Source organism: Carcharodon carcharias, chromosome 16, assembly GCF_017639515.1.
Source record: "Carcharodon carcharias isolate sCarCar2 chromosome 16, sCarCar2.pri, whole genome shotgun sequence".
NCBI lineage: Eukaryota > Metazoa > Chordata > Chondrichthyes > Lamniformes > Lamnidae > Carcharodon > Carcharodon carcharias.
Window position 1 is genome coordinate 32,474,174 of NC_054482.1, and position 26,428 is coordinate 32,500,601.

The 26,428-nt window shown below is 41.6% G+C and overlaps 1 protein-coding gene across 3 annotated transcripts in view; it reads right to left on the reverse strand.

The window, feature by feature from the left end:
- The window catches only part of LOC121289009 (xenotropic and polytropic retrovirus receptor 1 homolog), a 355,844-nt gene that overhangs the window by 97,407 nt on the left and 232,009 nt on the right, over positions 1-26,428 (reverse strand). For all 3 annotated transcript variants that reach the window (XR_005945478.1, XR_005945477.1, XM_041207881.1), the window contains exons 5-9: positions 18,098-18,247; positions 11,856-11,939; positions 9,382-9,463; positions 4,411-4,592; positions 1,527-1,706 (exon numbers count right to left, since the gene is read on the reverse strand). Coding sequence is in view for 1 of the 3 variants with exons in the window: in XM_041207881.1 (XP_041063815.1) it covers positions 1,527-1,706; positions 4,411-4,592; positions 9,382-9,463; positions 11,856-11,939; positions 18,098-18,247 (678 nt within the window). In the remaining 2 variants the exon portion in view is untranslated. The remainder of the gene's footprint in view (positions 1-1,526; positions 1,707-4,410; positions 4,593-9,381; positions 9,464-11,855; positions 11,940-18,097; positions 18,248-26,428) is intronic.

Genomic DNA, 26,428 nt, shown 5'->3' on the forward strand with positions numbered 1-26,428 from the left:
ATTGACATTGCACAATGTTCAGCACCATTCTCGACCCCTCAGACACTGAAGCAGTCCATGTTCAAATGCAGCAAGATCTGGACAATATCCAAACTTGGATTGGCAAGTGACAAGCAACATTCATGCCACACAAGTGCCAGGCAATGACCATCTCCAACAAGAGAAAAGCTGACCCCATCACCCCATGACATTCAATGGCATTATGATCGCTAAATCCCCCCCACTATCAATATCCTGGGGATTATCATTGACCATAAACTGAACTGGACTGGCTGTATAAATACTGTGGCTACAAGAGCAGGTCAGAGGCTAGGAATTCTGCAGCGAGTAACTCAGCTTCTGAATTCCCATAGTCTGTCCACAATCTACAAGGCACAAGTCAGGAGTGTGATGGAATACTCTCCCCTTGCCTGGATGTGTGTAGCTCCAACAACAATCAAGAAGCTGGACACCATCATCCACCTCATCCACAAACATTCATTCCCTCCACCACACCACCTAAGCACAATAGCAGCAGTGTGTACCATCTACCAGATGCACTGCAGAAACACAACAAGACTCCTTAGACAGCACAACTTCCAAACCCACGACCACTACCAACCAGAAAGACAAAGCCAGCAGATAGATGGGAATGCCACCGCCTCCAAGTTTCCCTCCAAGCCACTCACCATCCTGATTTGGAAATATATTGCCGTTCCTTCACTTTTGTTGGGTCAAAACCCTGGAACACCCTCCCTAACAGCACTGTGGATGTACCTACACCACAGGAACAACAGTGGTTCAAGAAAGCAGCTCACCACCACCTTAAAGACAATTAGGAATGGGCAATAAATGCTGGCCTACCCAGCAGGTCCCTCTGCTCCTGCATTTCCTTTAGAATTGTACTCTTTATTTTATGTCACCTCTCCTCATTCTTCTGACCAAACTGTATCACCTCACACTTCTCTGCATTAAACTTCATCTGCCAAGTGTCCGTCCATTCCACCAGTCAGCCTATATCCTCTTGAAGTCTATCACTAACCTCCTCACAGTTCACAATACTTCCAAGTCTTGCATCATCCTCAAATTTTGAAATTGTGCCCTGTGCACCTAAGTCTAGGTTATAAATATAAATCAAAAGCAGTGGCCCTTCTATATACTATCCCCCAGTAAGAAGTAAGTGAAGTTTTCTGTAATTCATGTTTTAATTCATTTTTGAATTAAACAATTAAACCATTGCATAATAAAATTCTAGCTATGCTAAAGGCTAATGATTCAAAATACCATATGGTTCAAAATAGTGCCTTCCGGCACTAATATTTTTCACTTAAAAAAAGCATAGTTTAACCGACGTTTTGGGACTCAAGTGATTAATACATAGGAAAACAATGTAATAGTAGATTTAGAAATGATATGGCCAACGCATTTTCTTAGAGCTCCTACATCTCAAATTTTGGCACTACAAAAATGCTTTACTCCCACTGTAAAAATATATTAATCCAGATAAATGTATGAATAACTGTTGGGGAATAAACCTTTTTACTTACCAGGAGCTTTAACAGCCAGAACCTAGATTTGTAGTAGCAGGTTTTTGTGGGATTGATCAGAAACAGGAACATGAACCCATAAAGAATGAGGGGGTTGACCTGCATTGGAATTAATTTGTATGACCCATACAAACTGATGAACAGACTCAAGCCCCATAGGACACCTAGGAAGCCAGCAATCTGTAAAAAGATAAATGGTTTTATTTATTTTATACAGATACACACACATACAACAATAAGCCAATTCCCCTCCCTTATGCACTTGAAAATATGATACAATTAACATGGTGATCTAATCCACTATGATCCCACATGTACATGGAATAGATGCTAGCAGGGCTATGTGGAGAAAGGACTAAACAGTCCTCATTAAAAGAACATAGTCTTGAAGGGGACAATATCAGACGCTTATGATGTAATGATTAAGTTTAACACAACTTCTGGGACAAGGATACACAGATTTCAGCTTGGGTGAGAAAAGATGAATGTGTGAACTTTTCTCCCCTTTTAGCTTTTGCATTTCCTCGGTGTTTGCATTATTAGCACAGGGTTGCACTGTTTAATTGGGTGGATAACTGCTGATGGGCTTAACAGTCTTTTCATATGTGACCACACTCACATGTGCCACAGGCAGTTCCCAAAATTACCAATTTGTAAAGGAAACCATAATCTAACAATAGGAAATATGTTACCCAATAACCCTGATTAAGTGTTTCCTTGATTATGTTGCTCCACGTTTATGTCAAGACATGCATTTCATTTTTTGAACATTTACATCTTATGACAGGAACTTGAGCTTCAAATTGCCTTCTAACTATCAGGTTTAGTGAGAATATGGGCTCCTAATATGTGGGGGTCGATAATAATATCGTATTATTTTCCACCCTCAAGTTCTCTTGCCCCTGATCTACCTGTACTTCCAGACCAAGCGGGTAATTAATTTTCCCAAAAGTGTGATTTGTCAAGGTCATCTAATTTTTCTCTAGCCCTATTTTTTTATCTGGTGCTTCAGCTTTCTCTTTAAGTGGTCACAATCTACAAGGAATTCCACTTGCATTGAATCACTACGCTATGGCAGCAGGCGACACAGTTCCAAGACCCCACTTGTTGAGTTTCTCAACACCAAGCCATCCTCTGTAGCTGCAGCAGGTTCTTTCAGTTTGACAGATGCCAAGATATATGGAGGCTCTCCAAAAAAGGAATGAGGACCATACTGCTCACAGATCAAAGCATTAATTGAATTTAAACCTTGACCTCACGGTAATTCTGCCTTCCCCTTTCTCTGCACATGGAAATCCTGGGCACCTGTTACACAGAATTTATGAGGTGAGCGAGAGGGTGATTTAGCATAACATGAGATTGGTTATATCCTGCTTTCCAGTGAGTGAAAAACCATGTCCTGCTGGAGAAAAGGGCTCTGGTGGCTTTGACAATAGTGGAAGGCTATAAAGAAGGCAAGCAAGGTCACCATCGTGGGCATGGGGCCCAGTCCCAAACAAAGGCAACTGTTGAATGCCTCCTTGGCAATTGGACAAGACCATGTGGTGCTTGGATAACTCCAATCCTTGACATTTCATTCAAGCTCTGACATTATGTCAAGTGTTGTTGAATGCTGCTTCTTCTGAGGTGGTCATGTGCTCACTGGGGTTCTCAAAAATACTCCGTTATAATGCTTGAAATGAGCCCAGAAGGAACCCATAAAAATTCCAAGAAAATGTGAAAAACATTCTGAATGGGGCTGTAAAGTCTGTAAATGAAATAGCCAACACAGACTCCCAATGTTCAGGAACACATTTAAGAGAACATTTTTTCCACTGGAAACTGAACTGAAGTTGATTGAGGATGGTTATTCAGAACTGACCCAATCTCATGTGCCTAATAAAAGATGTGTAGCTATGACTAATAAATATGAGCTGAAATAAATCTTAAACATGGGAGGTATAAAATGAGATCATTATAAGCATTGTGATTATTGGCAAGGTGTACTGAACAGTTAACTGGGCTTTGTGAATGAACAGATTAAGAGACCATCACACCACTGATGGACATGACTCCCAGGCTGTAAGAATATAAAACAGCTAAACCAAACACAGAGGTGAACTGTACAGACGCTAAGGGGTTAACTGGAACATACAGAGGGGTGAGCTAACCAAAACTCTGGCTCATCAGGAGACTAAAACATGGACAATGACACAGGGCAACTGCCATTACATCACACAATTAGTTCCTGCCAGGGATGAAAGGCACATTCACACCTCAATCAACCTTGAAGGCAAGTATCCCTCACCATGGGGAGGGGTTTACACCAGAAGAATTGATCGTGTCCACACAGAACTGTCTGGACCAGTGCATGAAATAAACCAAGGTAAAGAGGTGCTAATCACCGGATGATTTAGTGGAAGGGTAACAGGGTCTGTGCCTGTGAAAAAAAGCGGATCACATCAGAGAGCAGGCGCTGTAGTCAGGAGAAGGTGGAAACGGGTCATCTCCAGATCCAGGCCTACAATCAAAACTGGCAATGACCAACTGTGTGGGTGATGGTAAGTTTCAGCTAATTCGTAGAGGGGTTGGGTTGAGAGTATTTTGTAAATTTCAGTCAACCTTGCATCGAGATTTGTACTGTGAGGTGTTGTTGATAATTCCAGTCAAATCAGAGGGATTTGTACTGGCGTTGGGGCCGGGGGGGGGGGGGGGGGGGGGGGGGGGGGGGGGGGGGGGGGTGGATTTTGTGACTTCAATAAACAAATGAATCTGACGTTGAATCAAACCCCGTGTCCCATGTTCCTGTAACCAAAAACTATTCTAAGGGAGGGATGGGAGCGGAATCTCATATAACTCTGAAAGTTAATATTTGCCATAGGCCTGTCAATCTGAAATGACTAACCTCAAAAAGATGCTGATGAGAGAGATTGCTTCTGGGATTGAGTTCAAAGATTAGCACGTGGTTCACTCCAGCCTGCCGCCAACCGTATGTGTTGATGCCAAGCAGAAAGAGAAACTCGATCAGAAGAAATCCACCACGATAAATACGCACCAAGGGCCAAATGTTCCCCTCTTTTGATTTAGCTGGAGGATGGAGCAGAAAGTGTTAAACAGTTGAGCTGCTAGGTGGACATTAACCACCCAGACTGAACCTCAACTTTTCACATGAAGCCGCAAGGACCCTCTTGACATTCATCTCTTCACTGGCAGTATTGACTATTTAACAGCTGTAAGTTAGATTATATCAAGTGAATTAAAATATATAAAATTAATTAGAAATGTAAGAAAAGACACATTTTCGATGATAATTTTCACTGTAAAAGGTAAACAAGCCTTTCTATATGCAGTCTCATAAGGAGTTGGAGAATACAGAGAAAAGGATGCACCAAACCAGAGACTGACACAGACCTCTTAGTTCTCACTTAACATTGACCATTAATCACTTGCTAGCTGGCTCTCTTGGAAAGGACTGGTGCTTGACATGAGAAAGCATATTTAAATGTGGCTGAAATGACAGCTGTAGTGAACCGTGCAATAGAATTGAAATGCATCATTGTACGAGAACCTACACTGTCTTTACTGGGCTGAATAACTTTTTCTAAACTGGTCCTTGAGCCTTCAGTCCGATTATTCTACTTCCCTGAAGATACGTATCTGCAAACTTGCCTTTGTCCTATGCCATCTCTTTAATCCATCCAACACACTTCTTTCTCTTTAAAAACTGCTTGAATTAATATCATCTCTCGCAAGTCCCAGCTGCCATACCAATGGCCTGTGATTTCTGTAGTTATGAAGGCTATTAACTCTCAAATCATCCACTTTGAAAGTTCAGGTCTAAACAATGATCGCTACTATGGTTTTCTGGCTTGACCATGCCACTGGTTACTTTTTTGTTTAAGTTTATGTACCACTAGACCTCTACTTTTCAACACTTGTCATTTACTTTTGACACTTACCAAATCTTTGACTGGGTCTGGTTCCATGAATTTCTAAACAAATCAGTGCTGTATGGTGGTCCATTAAATACACATTTAAAGTGATCAAGTTATGTCTCTCTCTTACCGTGGTGTAATTGATGCTTCACCCTCCGATTCACTTTCTCTCGCATCTAAGGTTCAGTTCTTTCTCCATATCACCATCCTATCAGTTACTGCTTTGGTGATGAGTCTGCCCAAATTCAGGAATGTTTTCACCTAGTCCAGTTTACACATCCTCAGTGCACTGAACCAAGACTCATCAATACAACTGTAGAATCACTAAATCTTAATTGCCTGCATATCCTTCAATTGGACATAAATCATCGTGTTTCTTTTAACTTTTTGAAGGCATGGTTACTTATATCTTTTGCAAACCAACAACAATTTGAATTTATATAGCGCAGAGGAAAATGCCTGAAGATAAAAACAAAAATAATAAAAACAAAAAACTGTGGATGCTGGAAATCCAGAACAAAAGCAGAAATACCTGGAAAAACTCAGCAGGTCTGGCAGCATCGGCGGAGAAGAGTACAGTTGACGTTTCGAGTCCTCATGACCCTTCAACAGAATAGACTGAAGGGTCATGAGGACTCGAAACGTCAACTGTACTCTTCTCCGCCGATGCTGCCAGAGCTGCTGAGTTTTTCTAGGTATTTCTGTTTCTGAAGTTGCCTGAATACACTGCACAGGAGCAGTGTCAGATGGCAAGGCTGCCAGTGGGCGAGCACTGAAAATCAGCGATGTGTAGGAGGGCAGAATTGGAGGAGAATAGAGATGTGAGGGTTGCAAGAGGTTACAGTGATCAGAAGGGGCAAGTCCAGCTAACAGCTATCATGCCTCACCTTTGATTACTCAATTCCTTTATTTATTACCACCCTTTGGTCTCACTATGTTTTAATCTCAGATGGAACACCAACGTCCAAAACATTGCTAAAACTGCTTCAAGAAGTTTGGATTTTCTCTTTTATACAAAACACTATTTCCTCCTCAAAAACACTTAGGTCTCTGAAAGTTTGTCCAAAATTTGAAATATGTTCCCTTGTTATAGGAGTCTCTGCTTGCATCTTTCTCCTGGACAGGACAATAAAAAAAGATTGGTACCTGATACCACACAACAGAGTACCTTGTCCTGCTTAGTGATAATCAATTCAACTTGATGGTGGCCCTTGGTTCAAATCACAACAGCTGACAGTTGGAAGTAGTCTAGCTCAAATAGAGATTTTTTTTTAAAAAAAGTGGACTATGGGTTCTAACTTACTTCAATTGTCAGCACAATGGGTGGAACAACTGGGTTGACCATTAGACTAAAGGAAGCAGTATCCCTTAGTGTCAACCAGGAAAACTGAGGAGATTTTGGCTTTTTCCATCAGGAAAGAAGGTGCCTGAGAGGCAATCTTAGAGGGATATACAAGATAGTAAATCGTATAGACAAGGTAAATTTATAAAATTACTTAAAATTAACCAGTGAGAGACAGATCAAAGTAGTAAATAACAACATTAGGCTTGATGTCACAAAATAATTCTAGATGCAAAGAATGAATTATACTTAAAATGGATTTCCAGGCAGAGTAGTGGTGGTAAAGCCTCTGGAATTCTTTAATAATGGATTAGAAATAACAATGAGGTGAACGCAAGGTCTTTTAAGATGGATGAATTAGCATAAAACAGTACTCCTCATCTGTATGCATTTTTTTAATCTCACGTTAAATAAATGATGATGCCAGGAGCAGAAACCTCCTTCCCTCAATAAGGTGGCACAGCATTATTTCTGCAGGAGACAAAGTTATTTGAACTTGCACTGGAAACAGTGCCAGTGATTCCTATTATCTGAATAGCTGCCAAAGCATTTCTGCACATTTCTGTTATTAGTCCCAAATTAAGTCATAAGATTTTTTCTCTCTTTTGTATCTATTTTGTATGTGTGCTTGGATTACTTCCTCTCATGTATCACTACCTAATTTACAAGGGGACAGGGTCAAGCCTCTCTTTCTTCCTTCCTCACTCCCTTCCCCTCACCCCTTGCCCAACAATGCCTCCCCGTAACTGACAACAAAAATAAGGACAAATGTGGCACAGTGCAACTTGCCTCTCTCTCGTACAAGAGAGTCCAGTCTCCTCTCCAACACCATGGCCAAGACCCTTCATTTATCAAGTGCCCCAATGTGGGGCATAGACCTGGTCATGGTACTACTCACACACCATGAGAGAATTGTCCCAGGACATCTGTTCATTCTTTTATTTTAAAAATAGTTTTGATTTTATTTCCTATTTATGTACTCTGAGAGTCTTCTGCTGAGTAATTCAAAATTCGTATATAGGATGCAAAAAAATAATAAACTTTTATATATGATACCAGGATGTAGTAGTAATTTATTACTGAGATTAGCCAAAGATATTAGGGCAGGGTAAAGGCAAGGCAGTGAAAATTGATTGCAGTGAGTTTTGGTAGGCTATTCCACCAGAGATGGCACTGAAGCAAAGCTTGGACATTTCCTCACTCCATGATCACACATTTCTTATTTTGGGGTCACTGGTTGGCAATCACAAATGGTAATCCTGGTTGGTTATCCCCTTCCTAGTTCAGTGGCCCCGAGGACAACCGTTACCTCCTCCACCAACTGCTGTCTCGACTGAGAACAGCTGATTCAGCGCAGATGAGGTAATTCATCCTGGGGCTTTTTTGTCTGTGTGACTCAGTTTGATTATTTTTACCTTGCTTCTGGTCTGTGGAGCCATGATATAAAAATCATACAGATTAGCCTTTTGATCTACAAAACTATCTTTTGGGAAGGGCAGAGATCAACAAAAGCCACAATATAAACAGCGGATACATACTACTGACTCACTGCACTGCGTGAGAGTCTGGGCACCATAATCTTGCTGGTTATGTGGTGGGGTTCATGTAATGACAGCACAGCAGAAGCTGCACCTCCTCAATTTGCTAGCTACTCTCTGCTTTTGTTAGTGACATATTCAGAGAGTATTTCCTCCAGGAAAAAGCAAGGCTGTGACGTAAATGTGAATAAGATCATGGCAATGATCCTCAGTTTAAAATGAGTGAACACTAGTCACCTTGGTAACCATTTTCTTGAAGCTTTGAAAATGCTTAAGCATCCCAATCAGCAACTACTTGACTCCAATATGAGCAGAACTGGGAGTTTGAAATGAAACAAGAAAGATGGGAAGTCTTGCACACTGAAATCTTAACCTGCATGACTTGAGAACATTACAGTATTATTGCTCACATTTTGCATTAATTACTTTTGGGCAGAAATTTTGCTCATATTTAAAATAAGAAGTAGATCCCTCAATGGGGGGGTTGGATTAAAAGTCTGTTGGGTGTGGCACTGAGTTACACAAACCATAATTTCTCTTCCCAGTGTGTGGAGAGTTAACTGATCTTAACTTGCCATTACAATTGTTCTCTGTACTTTGGAGCTATGGATGGGATAAATCATCGAGAGTTCTCACTCCTGATTCTAATCCAGCGACCCTTGCTGGAGAAAATGAGTGTGTATGTCTAGTGAGGACAGGTACATGTTCAGCTGTATAAATATTCCCACAGTTGAATAGTCAGTGGCTGAGGTACCAGAAGGTGACCAGTGCCTGTAGGAAGTACCCCTCAGAATGAGACAGCACCTTCATGGGATCAGAAGAGAAAATTGGGTGGAGGAGAAAAGCAAATAGGAAAAGGGTTTTTCAGTGTCAACACAGACTCATTATCTCTGAAGCAAGTTTGGCTGAGGAAGTGGACCGCCCTCCTGGCAATGCACCAATGTGAGAAACAACAGCATGTGGCATCCTAACTCCAAACAGGTTAAAAAAAACTTAAATAGACAGAAACCCAATTCCTTTTGAACGCAGATAACTAGTGCATGAGTGGTCCTGACATTTACCTATGAGTATCAGAGCAGCAAGCAGTACAACAAAAATTCCAAAGTACATTCCCACCCTGAATATGGTCCATGCAGGGGCTGGCTGTAAGAAAAAAGAGACAATGAGGCAGATAAGACAGGGTAAAACACATTGGAACAACACTTCAACTTTTATTAAAACCAAGAAACAACTCCAGATGTTCCTAAACAGTAATAATTCACATGCCTAAACTCCTCTTTCAAATCTCTGTTGAGCTTTAGGAAATACAAAGCACATTTCATCTGATTGATTTAACAAAAACAATGGGATGAATTAACCTCCTTCTTTGCTGTCATTTTGGTATCCTTGAGACACTTGTGGTGAAGAATTAAGTATCAAACTTTGGAATGTCATACAGAAGGCAATGAAACCTGTCATGTCACTGTGTTAGGAGCATGTGCCTAAGCACTGCTTAATTGCAAACTTATAGGGGTAGTTCCACTGGATCTTTTCAAAGGTACCAACACCTGCAAGAACAAAATGTAACTTAAACCTATGGAGCTCCAAGCAGTATTTCCGCACACAAGACCTGCTGTGAACCTGTGCAGCAAGAAGATCAACTAACAAGCTGAAACTGCCTTTATGCGATTATGTAGTTGAATCACCCACATCTCTCAATTTTTGAGACTGACTCCAGTTGGAGTATTGTGTTACAGCACCTTATAGGGACTTGTACCCTTATTTTTTTTTAATTAATTTACAGGATGTGGGCGTCACTGGCTAGGTCAGTGTTTACTGCTCATCCCTAACTGCCCCTTGAGAAGGTGGTAGTGAGCCACCTTCTTGAACTGGAGGGCATTTAACAGTCAATCATATTACTGCGGATCTAGAGTCACATGTAGGCCAGACCAAGTGAGGACGGCAGATTTCATTCCCTAAAGGAAGGAAATTGAAGGGCATTAGTGAATCAGATGAGTTTTTACGACAATCGACAATGGTTTCATGGTAATCGTGAGATTTTTAATTAGTGAACAATTAGAATGGCAGCAATAAATGTCTGCAGATGAACACAAAATTGGTCATTCCATGGATTACAGCCTGATTTTTTTACTTCTTGGAGTCAGGTTTAGATGTAGCCCAAGCCTACTGGTTAAAGGGTCCATTGGGAATGCAGTTTGGGTGATCTCAACCCAGTTCCAAATGGGTACAGAATCATAGCTCAAAACTTTCCATAATTGGGAATCGCGCTCAGATCATAGCTGGTGTGCAAAATAGGAAACGTAGCCAGGGGTACTCTCTAGATGTGGGGTGGCTGAGGTACGAAGTTAAGGAGAAGTAGAGGGAGCTTTATTTTGCAGATAACTGTGCTATACCTGACCTGGGAATGCTCAATAATAACAGCTTGCACCTTAAATTGAAATTGTGCTATTTACCAGCAAAAGAAAACAGTAAGCATTTGTATTGCACCTTCATATCAAGACATGTCAAAACACACCACAGCCAACCACGAACTTGTGAAGTGCAGTCATTCTTATATAAGCATATATGCTAGCTAGTGTGCAAACAGCAAGGTTTCATGTTCCCCAAACAGTAATGAGATAAATAGGCAGTTGATCTATTTTGGTGGTGTTGGTTGAGGGGTAAATGTTGATCGTTTCACTAGGAAGACTTCCCTGCTCTTTTTCTCTGTAAAACTGAGCTCATTAAAAACTCTGTTGCTTTTATCCTAACTTGTGTCAAGAATTGTTCACCATTACCTCCATGATCACCGACCTACATTAGTGCCCAGTTGGCAATGCCTCAAATTTAACAATGCCATCCTAATGTTCAAATTCCTCCCTCCCTATCTCTGTAACCTCTACCAACTCTCCAAGGTCTCGACATTCCTCCAATTTTGGCCTACTGTGCAGCCTCAATATCTATCATTCCTACTGATGCCTTCCAATCAGCATCTACGCCCTAAGTCCTGGAATTTACTCACAAAACTTCCCACCTCACAACCTCCTATAAGATTCTCCTTAAAACCTACCTCTTTGAGCAAGCTTTTGGTCACCTGCCCTTATGTGGCTTGGAGTCAAACTTCATCTACTAATATTCCCGTGAAGCACCTTGTAATGTTTTACTACATTAAAGGCACTATATAAATGCAAGTAGTTGTTGTTGTAGCCTCGAGGGGACAGAGAGGGCCTTGGTTTAATGGCTCATCTGAGAGATGTCACCTGTGACAATAATGTACTCCCTCAGTACTGCACTGCAGTCTCAGTCTACAGTGAGGACTCAGGTCCTGGAATGGGGCATAAATCCACAACCTCCTGACTCAGGTGTGAATGCCACCGTTGGGCCAAGCAAATGCACCTTTCACCATGAACACAAAGGAAAAATTCACTGACAGAAAAAACATTCAAGATATACATCACAGCACCTGACTACATCACTAGTATCATCTCTAACAGCAAGAAACAATGAGCGAAATGAAAGCTATCTCAACTTGAAACTTAATACAACTGGGACTAACCTGAGCAGCTCCCAGAGGTGGTACTCGCAACCTCTTCATGGCTTTCTGCCTGTCACCTCCTTCCAATTCTGCGGTAACAAGAGCCTATCAGAGAAAAAAAAAATCAGAACCAGTTTTACCAGAACACATCAAATAAAAATTGTAGGAAACTGGTCATTAAACCTGAAGTAATTCTTAACTGGTACATTGTAATTACATGGTTAAATTTATTTTTTGTAATGGCCACATTTATTGCCATCAGCAGCTGTTTTACAAATGAGCAGCTTGTTAAGCTGTGAGTGGACTTTAAGAGTTGGTCACTTGAAGCAGGACCTGAGCCAGATGTCGACATGGGCAGTTTTGGAAAATTCCAAGTGTTGGCCAGCAATCGTGTGAGGCAGCGGAGGGACATTGAACTTGCCCTGTCCACAGTTGAAATTAAGGTCATTTTTCTGCTACGATTCTGCAAATCACCCGATTTATTCAAATCAATTTCACAATTGCTATGGTAGGATTTGAACCGGTGACCTCTGGGTTGCTGGTCTGGTATTATAACTGCTAAGTATTACATTAATTTAACGCAAAATTGTACTGCTTATGAATTCAATTAATTAAATAAAATAGTCACATATCTGAAATAACTGAAATACAATTAGGTAAAATAAATTAGCATTCTGAACCCTAGGAATGTTTTTCTTAAGTGTAGAAGATTTAATAGGTGTTCAAAATTATGAATGGCTTTGTTAGGGGACTAGCAACCCCAGGAAACAGGTGTAATTTAATTGGCAAAAAATTCAGAGGGGAGGGTTTTTTTCTTTATGTACGCAGCAAGCTGTTAGGAACTGTAATGCATTGTTTGAAAGGGTGGTGGAAGCAGATTCACTAGTAAGTTTAAAAAGGGAATTGGATAGATACATTAATGGGGAAAAATCATCAGGCATAGGAAATGGAGAATTTTTTTCAAAATGCTGACACTAGCACGAAGGGTCGAATGGTCTTTTTTGTGCCACATGCTTCTATAAATACTGAAGAATATATAGCAAGTTGGAGTTCAGTGATTGTGAGTGGTTTAGGGGTTTGGGTGGTGGTGGAGGTGGTGGTGGTGATGGCGAGGGTGTCAGTGTGCTCTGCAAGTTCCAGCCAATATTTGTGCTCCTGGTAGCTAATGCAGTGACTCCAATCATGATCTCCCTCCCTCAACATCAAATTATAGAATGGTTAGAGTTCAGGAAGAGGCCATTCAACTTTGTTGTGTCCATGCTGGCTATCTGCAAGAGCAACTCAGCTAATCCTATTCTCTCATCCTTTCCCTGTAGCCCAGCAATTTTTCTCTCTTTAGGTGCTTATCCAATTCCTTTTTGAAAGCCACAATTGAATCTGTCTCCACCACACTCTCAGGTAGTACATTCAGATCCTAACCACTTACTGTGTAAAAAAGTTCTTCCTCGTGTTGCCGTTTGTTCTTTTGCCATTCACCTTAAATTGTTGTCCTCTGGTTCTCAATCGTTACGCGAATGGGAACAGTTTCTTTCTATCTACTTTCCCTCAACCCTCGATTTTGAACACTTCTATAAAATCTCCTCTCAACCATCTTATCTCTAAGAACGTCCCTAGCATCTCCAATCTAGCCACGTATCTTAAGTCTTTCATCTTTGGAACTATTTCCATAAATCTTTCTGCACCCTCTTGAAAGCCTTCACATCTCTCCAGAAGTGCAGTTCACAAAACTGGACACAATGCCAAAACATTAAGGCCAAAACACTGTTGCATAAAGATTCATAACTTCCTTGCTTTTGTATTCCATGTCTCTTATCATCAAGCCCAGGGTTCCACATGCCTCTTTGACCACTTTCTCAACCAGCCTGGCCACCTTCAACGATTTGTACACATATAACCCTAGGTGTTGCTGTTTCTGCACCTAATTGAGATTTGTACCCTTTGCCTTAAATGGCCTCTCCTCGTTCTTCCTACCAAAATGGATCACTTCACACTACTCTGCATAGCGGTCCTAATACTGACTCCTGGGGAATCTCACTGTGTACTTTCCTCTAGCATGAAAAATGGTCATTCACCACTACCCTCTGTTTATTGTCACTTACCCAACTTTGTATCCATGCTGTCACTGTTCCTTTTATTCAATAGGCTTCAACTTTGCTGACAAGCCTAGTATGTGGCAATTTATTAAATGCCTTTTGGAAGTACATGTACACCACATCAACTGCATTACCCTCATCAATCCTCTCTGTTACCTCATCAAAACACTCAAAGCTCAATCAAGTCAGTGGATTTGGCTTTAACAGGTCTATGCTAGCTTCCCTTAATTAATTCACATGTCCAAGTGACTGTTAATTTTGTTCCAGATTAATGTTTCTAAAAGCATTCCTACCAGAGGTTAAACTGGCTGCTTCGCAATTGCTGGGTTTACCCTTAAATCCTTTTTTAGAACAAGGGTGTATCATTTATAATTCTCCAGTCTTCTGGCACCACCCCTGTATCTAAGAAAGAGTGGCAGATTAGGGCCAGTGCCTCCACAATTTCCTTAATTCCTTCAACATCATCAGGTGCATCTCATTCAGTCCTGGTGACTTATCAAATTTAAGTATAGCCAGCCTTTCTAACAGCTCCTCTTGATAATTTTTAGCCCATCTAGTACCTCAGCTATCTCCTCTTTCAGTATGACTTTGGCTGCATCTTATTCCTTAGTAGACAGATGCAAAGTATTCATTTGGTATCTTGCCATGCCTTCTGCCTTCATGATTAGATCCCTTTTTGACCCTATATGGCCCCACCCCTCTTTTTTAATATTTATATGTCTAGAGGAGACTTTTGGAAGTGGAATGCTCCTCCTGTGCGATGTGGGAAGTCAGGGACACTTTGTGTCCAGGGTGACCACACGAGCAGGAAGTGTCTCCAGCTGCAGCTACTTGAAATCGGCATTTTGGAACTGGAGTTGCAGCTGGAGTCACTGTGGAGCACCCACAAGGATGAGATCTTCATGGATAGCATGTACAGTAAGCTGGTCACACACAGGTAAAAAGTGCACAATCAGAAAGGGAATGGGTGACCACCGGACAGAGTAAAAGCACTAGGCAGATAGTGTAAGAGTCCCCTGGGTCCATCTCCCTCTCCAACAGATTTTCCATTTTGGATATTGCTGGGAAAGAAAAAAAATGGGAAAACAATTCTGCTTGGGAATTCTATCATAAGGGGAACAGATAGTGTCACATCTGCGGCCGCAGAAATGCCTAAGTGGTATGTTGCCTCCCTAGTCAAGGATGTCACCGAGCCGCTGCAGGACATACTGAACGGGGAGGGTGAACAACCCGAGGTCGTGGTACATATCAGTACCAACAACTTAGGTAAAAAGAGTAATGAGGTCCTGAAAACAGAATATAGGGAGCGAGGAAATAAATTAAAAAGCAGGACCTCAAAGGTAGTAATCTCAAGATTACTCCTAGTGCCACGTGCTAGCAAGATCAGGAATAGGAGAATAGACCAGATGAATGCGTGGCTGAAGAGATGGTGTAGGAGGGAGGGATTTAGATTTCTGAGGCATTGGGACTGATTCTGGGGAAGGGGGGACCTGTACAAGCTGGACGGGTTGCCCACCAGCGAGACCAGAACCAATATCCTTGCAGGGGTATTCGCTAGTACTGTAGGGAAGGGTTTAAACTAGAGTGGCAGAGGGGATGGGAACCTGAGCAGGGAGACAGAAGAAAGGAAAACAAAGGTAGGAATGAAAGACAGAAAAGTTGAAAATAAAATTAGAAGGCAGAAGAAACAAGGTCTATCAGCAAACAGGGCCATAGTACAAAAAAAAAGTCAAAATGCTAAAAAGACAAGTCTAAAAGCACTGTATCTGAATGCACGGAGCACTTGCAACAAGGTAGACGAATTAATAGCACAAATAGATGTAAATGGGTACAATATGATTGCGATTATAGAGACATGGCTGCAGGGTGACCAAGGCTGAGAACTGAATATCTAAGGGTATTCAATATTTAGGAAGGACAGACAAAAACGAGAAGGAGGTGGGGATGACGTTGTTAGTTAAGGATGAAATTAGCGCAATAGTGAGAGAGGATATTGGCTCAGAAAATCTAAATGAGAATCAGTCTGGGTGGAGCCAAGAAGCAAAAAGGGCGGAAAACATTGGGGGGAGTGTCCAGAGGCCTCCAAATAGTCGCAGTAAGGTAGGGGGTATCATTAAACAAGAAATTAGAGGTACGCACAACAAGGGTGCTACAATAATTATGGGTGACTTTAATCTACATATAAACTGGGCAAGCCAAATTAGCTATAATACTGTGGCGCATTAATTCCTGGAGTGTGTATGAGATGGTTTTTTTAGACCAGAATGTCAAGGAACCAACTAGGGAACAGGCTATCCTAGATTTGGCACTGTGCAATAAGAAGGGGTCAATTAATAATCTGGTTGTGTGGGGTCCTTTGGGGGACCAGTGACCATAACATGATAAAATTCTTCATTAGGATAGAAAGTGAATGGGCAAATACATGGCAGATGCAGTAAAACGTGGATAAGCATGAAGTTATCTACTTCTGTAGGAAAAACAGAATGACTATTATTTAAATGGTGATAGATTGTGAAATGTTGATATATAAAGGGGCCTGGGTGTCCTTGAACACTAATCACTGAAAGCAAGCATGAAGTTGCAGCAAGCATTTAGGAAGGCAAATGGTATGTTGGTCTTCATTGCAGAAGGATTTGAGTACAGGAGCAAGTATGTCTTACTGCAGATGTACAGGGCCTTAGTGGGTCAACACCTGGAGTAGTGTGTGCAGTTTTGGTCTCCTTACCTAAGAAAGGATATACTTGCCATAGAGGGAGTGCAGCGAAGGTTCACCAGGCTGATTCCTGGGATGGCAGGATTGTCGTTTTAAGAGAGATTGAGTTGACAAGGCCTGTATCCACTAGAAAAATGAGGGGGGGATCTCATTGAAATGTATAACATTCTGATAGGGCTGGACAGACTGGATGCAGGGATGATGTTTCCTCTGGCTGGGGGATTAGAACCAGGGATCACAGTCTCAAGATTCGGGGTAGGCCATATAGGACTGAGATGAGTGGAAACTTCTTCACTCAGAGAGTGATGAACCTATGGAATTCTCCTCCACAGAAGGCTGTGGAGGCCAAGTCACTGGATATATTTAAGGAGGAAATAGATTTCTAGACTCTAAAGGCATCAAGTGGAATGGGGAGTATGGCACTGAGATAGAGGATCAGCCATGATCGTATTGAATGGTGAAGTAGGCTCAAAGGGTTGAATGATGTAATCCTGCTCCAATTTTCTATGTTTCTATTTTTCTTTTATGCTAGTCTCTTCTCATGTTCTCACTTTGCCTCTCTGATTTCTTTTTTCACTTGCCCTCTGGACTTTCTATATTTTGCCTGGTTCTCACTTGCATTATCAACCTGACATCTTTCATACACCCCCTTTCTCTGCTTCAGATTACTCTCTATCTCTTTCGTCATCCAGGATGCTCTGGCTTTGGTTGGCCTTCCATCCCCCTCGTCGTGGGAAGGTACCTTGACCATACCTGAACCATCGCCTGTTTAAAGGAGAGACAGTTTTGCTTCCCAATCTTACACTCCAATCTACCTGGGCCAGGTCCATTCTCAACCAAGTAAAATTGGCCCTCCCTCAAATTAAGGATCCCTACTCTAGATTGCTCCATAGCTAACCTAAACCTTCTGATATTATGATCATTGTCCTCAAAATCTTCCCCCATGATGCTTGATACGCCTCATTCTTCAGAGCCAAGCATACTAATCAAGAAAGTCTCCTGAGCACACTTCAGAAACTGTTTTCCCCCTCTGTCCTTTACACTATTACTATGCAATCTATGATAGGATAATGAAAGTCCCCATTTTCACTACTCTTTTGTTCTTGCACATCTTTATAGTTTTCCTGCAAATTTGCTCCTCTATATCTTTCCCATTAGTGGGTGTCCTATGGAATACGCCCAGTAGTGCAATGATATACCTATTGTTTCTTAACAATAGAGCTTGTGAACACTTGGTGTATAGGTTCAATTGAAAAGCAAGGACACTAGAAACAGTCAGTTGCTTCAGCAGAGATTGGAAAATATTTTAGCAGGGGGGAGGAAGAGGGGTAGAAAAAAAAATTTTGTCCAAAAGAAAAATTAAGAGTTCCTGGCATTATACCTGTGGACAGAGCACTTTCAAGAAGATTGTTGGGCCTTATTTTATCTCACTGTGTAGAATACTCTCTGTCTCTTACCTCTGTTTCACTGATTAACTGGGTGATTTTCTTGCAGGTGTAGAACGGAGCCACCTCTACGTGTGCCACTCTCCAGTCAGCACCACGGCTTGTCTCCAGCATCTTATCATGCTTCTTCAGAATCTTTCTAAAACCGGTGAAATTCAGGTTCTGAAAAAAAGTAAAGCAGGAAGCATTTTATATTGGTAAGTCTGATCTTTTTCTACAGGTCTCACATGGGTATGGGTACTCTCCAGTACATGAGAGTATGTGTTGCTATAGGGTTCCTTTCTGTTTAGCTGTGTAGGTGCAAAGAGTGCTTGTGGATTTTCTTGCCATAACTATCCCATTCCTACTGCCCATCTGTTGCACATTTGTTGCCTAGTCCACAGTGCCTAATGACAAAAATGGCTTTTGCTGGCAAGGAATGCTGGGTGGCTTCTGCAGAACTGTTCCAAGCTGCCACCCCCACCCAACAACTTTGCTCTCCATACTCTCCACTGTATCCAGAGCATAACGTTTTTGTAAGCACTCGCCCAACGGTATTTTTACACAGCAAGTAGTGCCATTGATTCCATAGTGAAATTAACAGATTTTATCAGGTAAGTACATTAAGAAGTGACGAGCAAATTAAATGGAGTTAAGGTATAGATCAACCAAGAACTAACTGAATGGTAGAACAGGTTTGATGGGCTGAATAGTCTCCGCCTGCTCCTATGATTCTTCATGATCAGTGACATCATCAACAGCATACCTACAAGCACAGGTTGAGTTGGTTGTGGCTGAGACATCGTGAAAGGTCTGAAACTTGAGGGAAAACTAACATTCATGTCTCCCTTCACTGCCTCATGAACATGCTGGGCAGCTTCAGTGTGTCAGGCAGCGCATTGCTATACAACTGATTTGCTAAAGCAGTTCAACATCCAACTGGTGTTGGGTTTAAAGTATTCGTTGCAGGGTTTGGTAGCACAGTGGTTATCAGACTGCCATAAAAACTCAACTGGTTCACTGATGTCCTTTAGGGATGGAAATCCACTGTCCTCACTCCAAACCCACAGCAATCTAGCTGACTCTCAACTGCCTCTGAAATGGTCTAGTAAGCCACTCAATCATATAAAACTGCTGCAAGAAAGTGTATGCATCAACCTCGGCATTTGGAAACAACTGAAGCACACTCAGCCCAGTTACCCAGCAAAAGCCTCTTCATTAACATCGAGGAGCTTGCGCCAAACTTGGGAAAGCTGTCCCACAGACTAGTCACACATCCAAGTTCTTCTATCAGAATCGCTAGATATGTTTTGTCCCACCTGACCCCATAAAGTCTCATGGCATCAGGTCAAACATGGGCAAAAAAACCTGTTGATTACCACTTCCTTCAGCTGATGAATCAGTACTGCATCATGGTTGAGTATGACTTGGAAGAACACTGAGGGCAGCAAGGCATAGAATGTATTCTGGGTGGGGGAGTTCAATATCCATGAAGAAGAATAGCTTGATAGCATCATTACTGACAGGACATAGCTGCCAGACTGGACCTGCAGCAAACAGTGACAGAACCAACTTGAGTGTAGAACCAACCGAAGGAAAGAACCAACTTGATCTCATCCTCACCAATCTACCTGTCACAGTTGCATCTATACATGATGGAATTGATAAGAATGACCATCACATTGACCTTGGGGAGACAAAGCCCTGTCTTCACAATGAGGACACCTTCCATAGTGTTGGGTAGTACTTCCACCATGCTAGTTGGGACAGATTCACATGAGATGGAGTAGCTCAAAACTGGGTATCTATGAGGTGCTGTGGGCCAACAGCAGTGGTAGAATTGCATTCCACCACAATCTGTCATGGTCAGATAGCCACCAAGCCAGGGGAGCAATCCTGGCTCAATGAGGAGTGCAGAAGAGCATGCCAAGAGCAGCATCAGGCGTACCTGAAAACCTGTGCAGCTATAACAGACTACACATGTGCTAAACAGTGAAGGCAGCATTCTTCCAAAAGTAGAGCTAAGCAGTCCCACAATCAGTAGATCTGATGCCTGCCATGTCGAGTCATGAATGGTGGTGAACCATTAAACAACAAACAGAAGGTGGTGGCTCCAGGAACAACACCATGCTTAACGTTGGTGGATTCCAGCACACGAACGCGAGGCAAGGTTGCAGTGGCCATGTATGTCTTCAGCCAGAAGTGCCGAGTGGATGATCCATTTTAGCCTACACCTGAGGACTCCACCATCACAGATGCCAGTATTCAGCCATTTAAATTCATTCCATGTGACACTAAGAAACTGTTGAGTACTCTGGAAACAGCAAAAGGAAGAAGTTTGTGGTTGTTGGAGGCCAATTATATCAGCTCTAGGGCATCATTGCAGGGGTTTTCCAGGCCAGTGTCTTCGCCTCAACCATTTTCAGCAGCTTTACCTTCATAATAAAGGTCAGAAGTGGGGATGTTTGCTGATGATTGCAGTGTTTAGTCCCATTTTCAATTCCTCAGCTAATCATACAATCCATGCAGTAAGACTCTGACAACACCCAGGGCACAGCTCATAAATAATATTCATGCCATACAAGTGTCAGGCATTGACCACTTCTAAAAAGAAAGAGTCTACCCACCCTCCCATGATGTTCAGTGGCATTACCATTATCAAGTCCCCCCCCAACATTCTGGGGTTGGGAGGTGGGCTGTGTCATCATTGTCCATAAACTTAATTGGGCCAGCCACATAAATACTATGGCTACAGCAGCGGGTCAGAGGTTCGGCATTTTGTGGCAAGCGACTCAACTCCTGACTCCCTAAAGCCTTTCAACTGCCTGCAAGGTACTAGTCAGAAGTGTGATGGAATACTCTCCACTTGCCTGGCTGAGTGCAGCTCCAAAAACATTGAAGAAGCTTGATACCATTCAGGAGAAAGCAGCCCACTTGATCAGCACCTCGCCTGAAATTCTCACTCCCTCTACTAGTGGCACACAATGCTGCAATATGTACCCACTGCCATAACTTTCCAAGGCATCTGCAACAGCAGCTTTCAATCCTCAATCTCTACCACCTAGAAAGGCAATGGCAGGAGGCATATAGGAACACCACAACTACAAGCTCTCCTCCGAGTTATATGCCATCCTAACTTGGAAACATGTTACTGTTCCTTCATCGTCACTTTGTCAAAATCTTGCACTACATGGATTGCAGTGGCTCACCACCAACTTCTCAAGAGCTATTAGGGATGGCCAATGTCTGCCATGCCAATAACACCCACATCTTGTGAATGAATAAAAAATATATCATGTGTCCAGGACTTGAAAGTACACAGTGACTGCTGAAAGTAGCAACAAATTTCCTTTCAGAAGATGGTCGAAACTTAACTGGGTTACTGCAGCAGAGACACAAGCTGCAGTCAAGATCCTGGAACCTTTAAACCTTTAAAAAGACATACCTTCATCTGCTAGTGAATATAAGTAATTACTGTGAATGCCAAATACTGGGAGGGGTTCCACCTATTCTTTAAAAAGTACAACTATACAGACTCGCAGCAGAACATCTGTCATGTGCAAAATTAATTATCCATACTTTTGACAGCATACAAAATATTGGCAAATAGTTTAAAAGGGAAAGTCATTTTTATTCAAAATATTCCCCAAAAATCTGTATGCAAACATCTATATGCAAGTATAGTTGTTACCTTTAAAATAAAACTTCATAAGATTGCAAGGTGAAGAATTGCAAGAGGAAGGTGATTCGGACCATCTTAATCCATCCCTCCAGAGACAGCCTGAAGTCTTCATATTGCAGCGTCCAATTGGGTTTTATGTAAATTCAGGGTTTGTGTTTCCAAAAATCTATTCGTGAGTCCATTTCAGACATAGTTACATTGTGAAGAACAACTTCCTGATATCAATCCTAAATTTGTCCTCTTGTCCTACAATTGTAATGCACTTTGAAGTCATTTCTCAGATTTACCTTGTCCACACCATTATCAATCTTACAGATCTCTCTACAAAATGGCTTCTCAATTATCTTCTTTTCAAGCTGAAAAGCCCAACTTTATCCAATCTTCCTTCGTAATTCAGACCTCTGACGTAGCAATCAGCCTCGTGATGCTTCTCTGCACGGTCTACTTCAATGGCTCCCTTGTATCTCAGTGACCAGAATTAGATACAGTACGCGGGATGCAGTGTGACTAGAGCATTGTATAGTTTAATTATAAACTCCTTTGACTTTTACTCTACTGTTTGGCAATTTCATAGAATCATTGAATGCTACAGCGCAGTAGGCAGCCCACTGTCCTTATGCCGGCCTTTCAAAAGAACATTCCAAATTAGTCACACTCCCCTAAACCTTCCCGATATCCCTATGAATTCTTTTCCTTAAACTATTCAATTACTTTACAAAAGTTAATATTGAATCTGCTTCTACCATCTTTTCAGGCAGTATATTCCAGAACATTCCAGAACTCACTGCTTAAAAAAGATCTTCCTCATATCGTCTCAGGATCTTTTGTCAATCACCTTAAAAGTATTGTTCAATGGCCTGTTGGTTTTGTTGACTGATGATCTGCATTGGGTGATCCAGTCTCTTTTTTCTCGTCCTATGGTCGGCACCTTGCACATGTCTGAATTAAATTTCATCAGCACACTCATATTTTGCTTAACACATTTTGTCATTTCTGAGCCGCCTTCCCTGATCCAATTTAGTCTAATAGCTGTGGTATCAGGTTTGCTGCTCGGTGAAGTTGCTCTGGAGATGCCACTGACAGGGAGGTGCATACAGTGACTGGACCACTTTCCTGAGTGACAACACTGCAGCTCTGGGAGATGGAAATCGCAAAAAGGCAGCAAGTCTTCTCCCTCACTCCTAAAAAAATATATTTGAGCATTTCCACATATCCATTACTCGAGAGAGTTTCACCCCTTTGAATTCCCTATTTTTCCAGTACTTACTTTTTAGCGACAGATATTAATAAGAAACTCTGCAGAGACTGAGCTGCTACTGGAGTCCGAAGCATTGGTAGCAATGTTCTTGCAGGATTCATCAAACTGCTAGTAAACTTACTTTGATTTACAGGAATATTCCTGTAATTGACAATTCTTTTCAAAATTTGCCATAATTTGTTATTTATAGTGAGACTGTAAATGTCTTCTTTATACTGGTGTTTACAATTTTGTTGCAAGTTGTCAGTTAGTTAAATTATCCTCCTTGGTTTTTGGTTTTTGCATATAATCTACTGTATCTGTGGAGGGAGAATCTTTTCATCATCGCTGAGCTGATTCCTATAGCACTGTGAAAGTTCCCTACACCATATGGACTGGGATGGTTCAATATTACCTTCTCGAATGGTATTTAGGAATAGTCTGAAACTGTTGGCCTCGCTAGCAATGTCCACAGCTCACAAATCAATAAATTAGAAGAAAAAAGTTCACAATTTTGTTGTCAATTGTATCCGCGTTGTATGTTTCTCGGTTTAGTAATCCTTGCTTGCAGGTTACCTATAAACTGTGTAATTGCAGGCATCATTGTTGTATTTTTCACCATTACCTGCTCTTCTCCACTCTGCTTTTGCTTTTACTTAATACCGTAAACAGCCCTGTGCTCTCATTTCAGTTTGAACAAAGGATCTCTCCCAGAAATGTTAACATGCCATTTTTTGTTCAGCTGCTGGCAGTTTTTAAGTATTTCCTGTTTTTACTTCACTGGGATGCTGCTTGGTATGAGAAAATATTTGGGAGCTTTTCTATTGCTAGAACAACATAGTGCACAGCAAGGGTTCTAAGGACATGGGTTCAAATCCAACAATAGCAGCTGGTGGAATTTAAATTCAGTTAATAAAATCTGCAATTATAAAGCTAGTTTCAGTGATGGTGACCACAAATCTATCATCAATTGTTGCAAAAACCACCTGGTTCACTAATGTCATTTAGGGATAGAAATCTGCTGTCCTTACCTGATCTGGCCTACGTGCGATTCCAAATCCACAGTGATGTGGTTGAAACTATCCTCTGAATTGGCCTAACAAGCCACTCAGTTCAAGGGCAAGTAGGGATGGGCAACAAAATGCTGGCCACATCCCATGAAAGATTAGATAGATGGATGAAAGAAATAAGGTTGAAGAGATCTGGGAACCGGGGCTGGGAAACCATAGGTCAATACAGACAGGCTGGGTCAAACTGCCTGTTTCCATGTTGCAACTTCTACATATTTCAGATCTCCAACACTTCCAGATTTTAATTTTAGCCATACTGACGTTTTACAGGAATAGCAGTAAGCCATTTAACCCTAAGGCCTGTTCTTGCCGTTCAATAAGATCATAACTGGAAGACAACTCCTAACATCCAAATGCCATGGCTCCGAAAATCTGGCCCTAGGTGTCATAAATATGATGGTCACTAATAAATTTAAGAGAAACTGCTTTACTTACAGTGTTAAGGATGTGGCACATTCAACAATTTTCCAACTGGTGGCCATAAATGCAGCCAAAGCACCTACATTACTTAGTGGACTGATCACTTTAGTCCCAGGTTAAGTACAAAAAAAATTTTATTCCTCTGCTACAAAAATGATTTGCCAGCTTTCCTCATAACCCCGGAGATTAAAATAACACCTAATTTAACTTATTCACACTTGTTCAGATGTCTGAATGTTTAACAAACAGAGAGATAATGGAGTCCAAAAATGATCCTACTTTGCATGCTTGAATCCTTGAGATCATGGATAGCTCACTGACCCAGTGTAAATGGTAAACTCAAGCACAGTAGCCAGTAAGGGAAGGAAAAAATATACATTTATTAAGTCTTTCAGAAGCATCTCAAAGTCTTCTCCTGTTCTTTTCTGCAGCTGCTGTCTTTGAAGGCACTAATGCTGCAGTTCTGCCACCGTACCCAAGTGGAGGAACCAGAAGCTTAGAATCTCAAAGCAGTGCAACAATGGGGAGAGAGATGTGCCCTCTGATACAAGGTTTAAAAAAAAAGCAAAACAAAAACATATTTACCTGGAAAAACTCAGCAGGTCTGGCAGCATCGGCGGAGAAGAAAAGAGTTGATGTTTCGAGTCCTCATGACCCATCGACAGAACTAGGTGAATCCCAGGAAGGGTTGAAATATAAGCTGGTGGTGGTGGTGGGTTGGGTTGGGGTGGGGGGGGGGGGCAGGGGTTGGGTGAGGGGAGAGGGAGAGAAGTGGCGGGGGGTGTCAAAGTTGGTGATATTATCTAAACGAATGTGCTAATTAAGAATGGATGATAGGGCACTCAAGGTATAGCTCTAGTGGGGGTGGGGGGAGTATAAAAGATTTAAAAATATTTAAAAATAATGGAAATAGGAGGGAAAAAAATTCTTAATTAGCACATTCGTTTTGATAATATCACCAACTTTGACACCTATGTGTTCTTTTGTTCTGCCGTCTGTGACATCTTTTGATGATCTGCTTCTATCACTGCTTTTGCCTACAACCACACCACCCCCCTCCACTTCTCTCCCTCTCCCCCCACCCAACCTCCCCCCCCCCGCCACCCCCACCTTAAACCAGCTTATATTTCAACCCTTCCTGGGATTCACCTAGTTCTGTCGAAGGGTCATGAGGACTCGAAACGTCAACTCTTTTCTTCTCCGCCGATGCTGCCAGACCTGCTGAGTTTTTCCAGGTAATTCTGTTTTTGTTTTGGATTTCCAGCATCCGCAGTTTTTTGTTTTTATTTTAAAAAAAGCATCTGCAGCAGTAGGAACTGTTGTATACTAACTAGGAAACAGTGTAGTAGTTGAATGCAGCTGTGACCTTATGTCAGACCTATCCTTTTTCTTTTACTATCAATTATACTGGTCTGGCATCATTATTAATCTGTATCTTTCTGCAATTTATTGCTTATTCCATAGTTGTCCTTCCACTTTGCATTGAGTGACAGATCTAGGCAGTACTGGAATTGCTTACAAACAGCACTGCATAAATCCCTGTCCTCCGCAATCATTCCAATTGTTAGGAATTTATTCAGATCATAGATCTGCAGAGTTCAAGTCTCGCATTATTCTCAGACATCACCATCTTGGGTCAATACTATAGTATAACTATCACTGTCAAAACTCCATTTCTGCAATCTCAACAGATTATCAGCAACAAGCCTGAGCTAAGAGTAATAAAAGGAATGCCAAGATATTGAGCTTTGAGCCATGCAAGCAAGATTACACTGTTAATTGTAATTCTGAGCAACAAGCTGAAAAATGTGTTATGGACAGAATTTGAAAGGTCCCTTCCAGTCTATAATCAGGATGTTTGTATGTACCGAGTTGCATTCCTTTTCCTAATTTAAAATAAATTCCTGTGGCACGATTTTTGGTGATTTTAAAAATAAAGCAGGTTATTTATCATC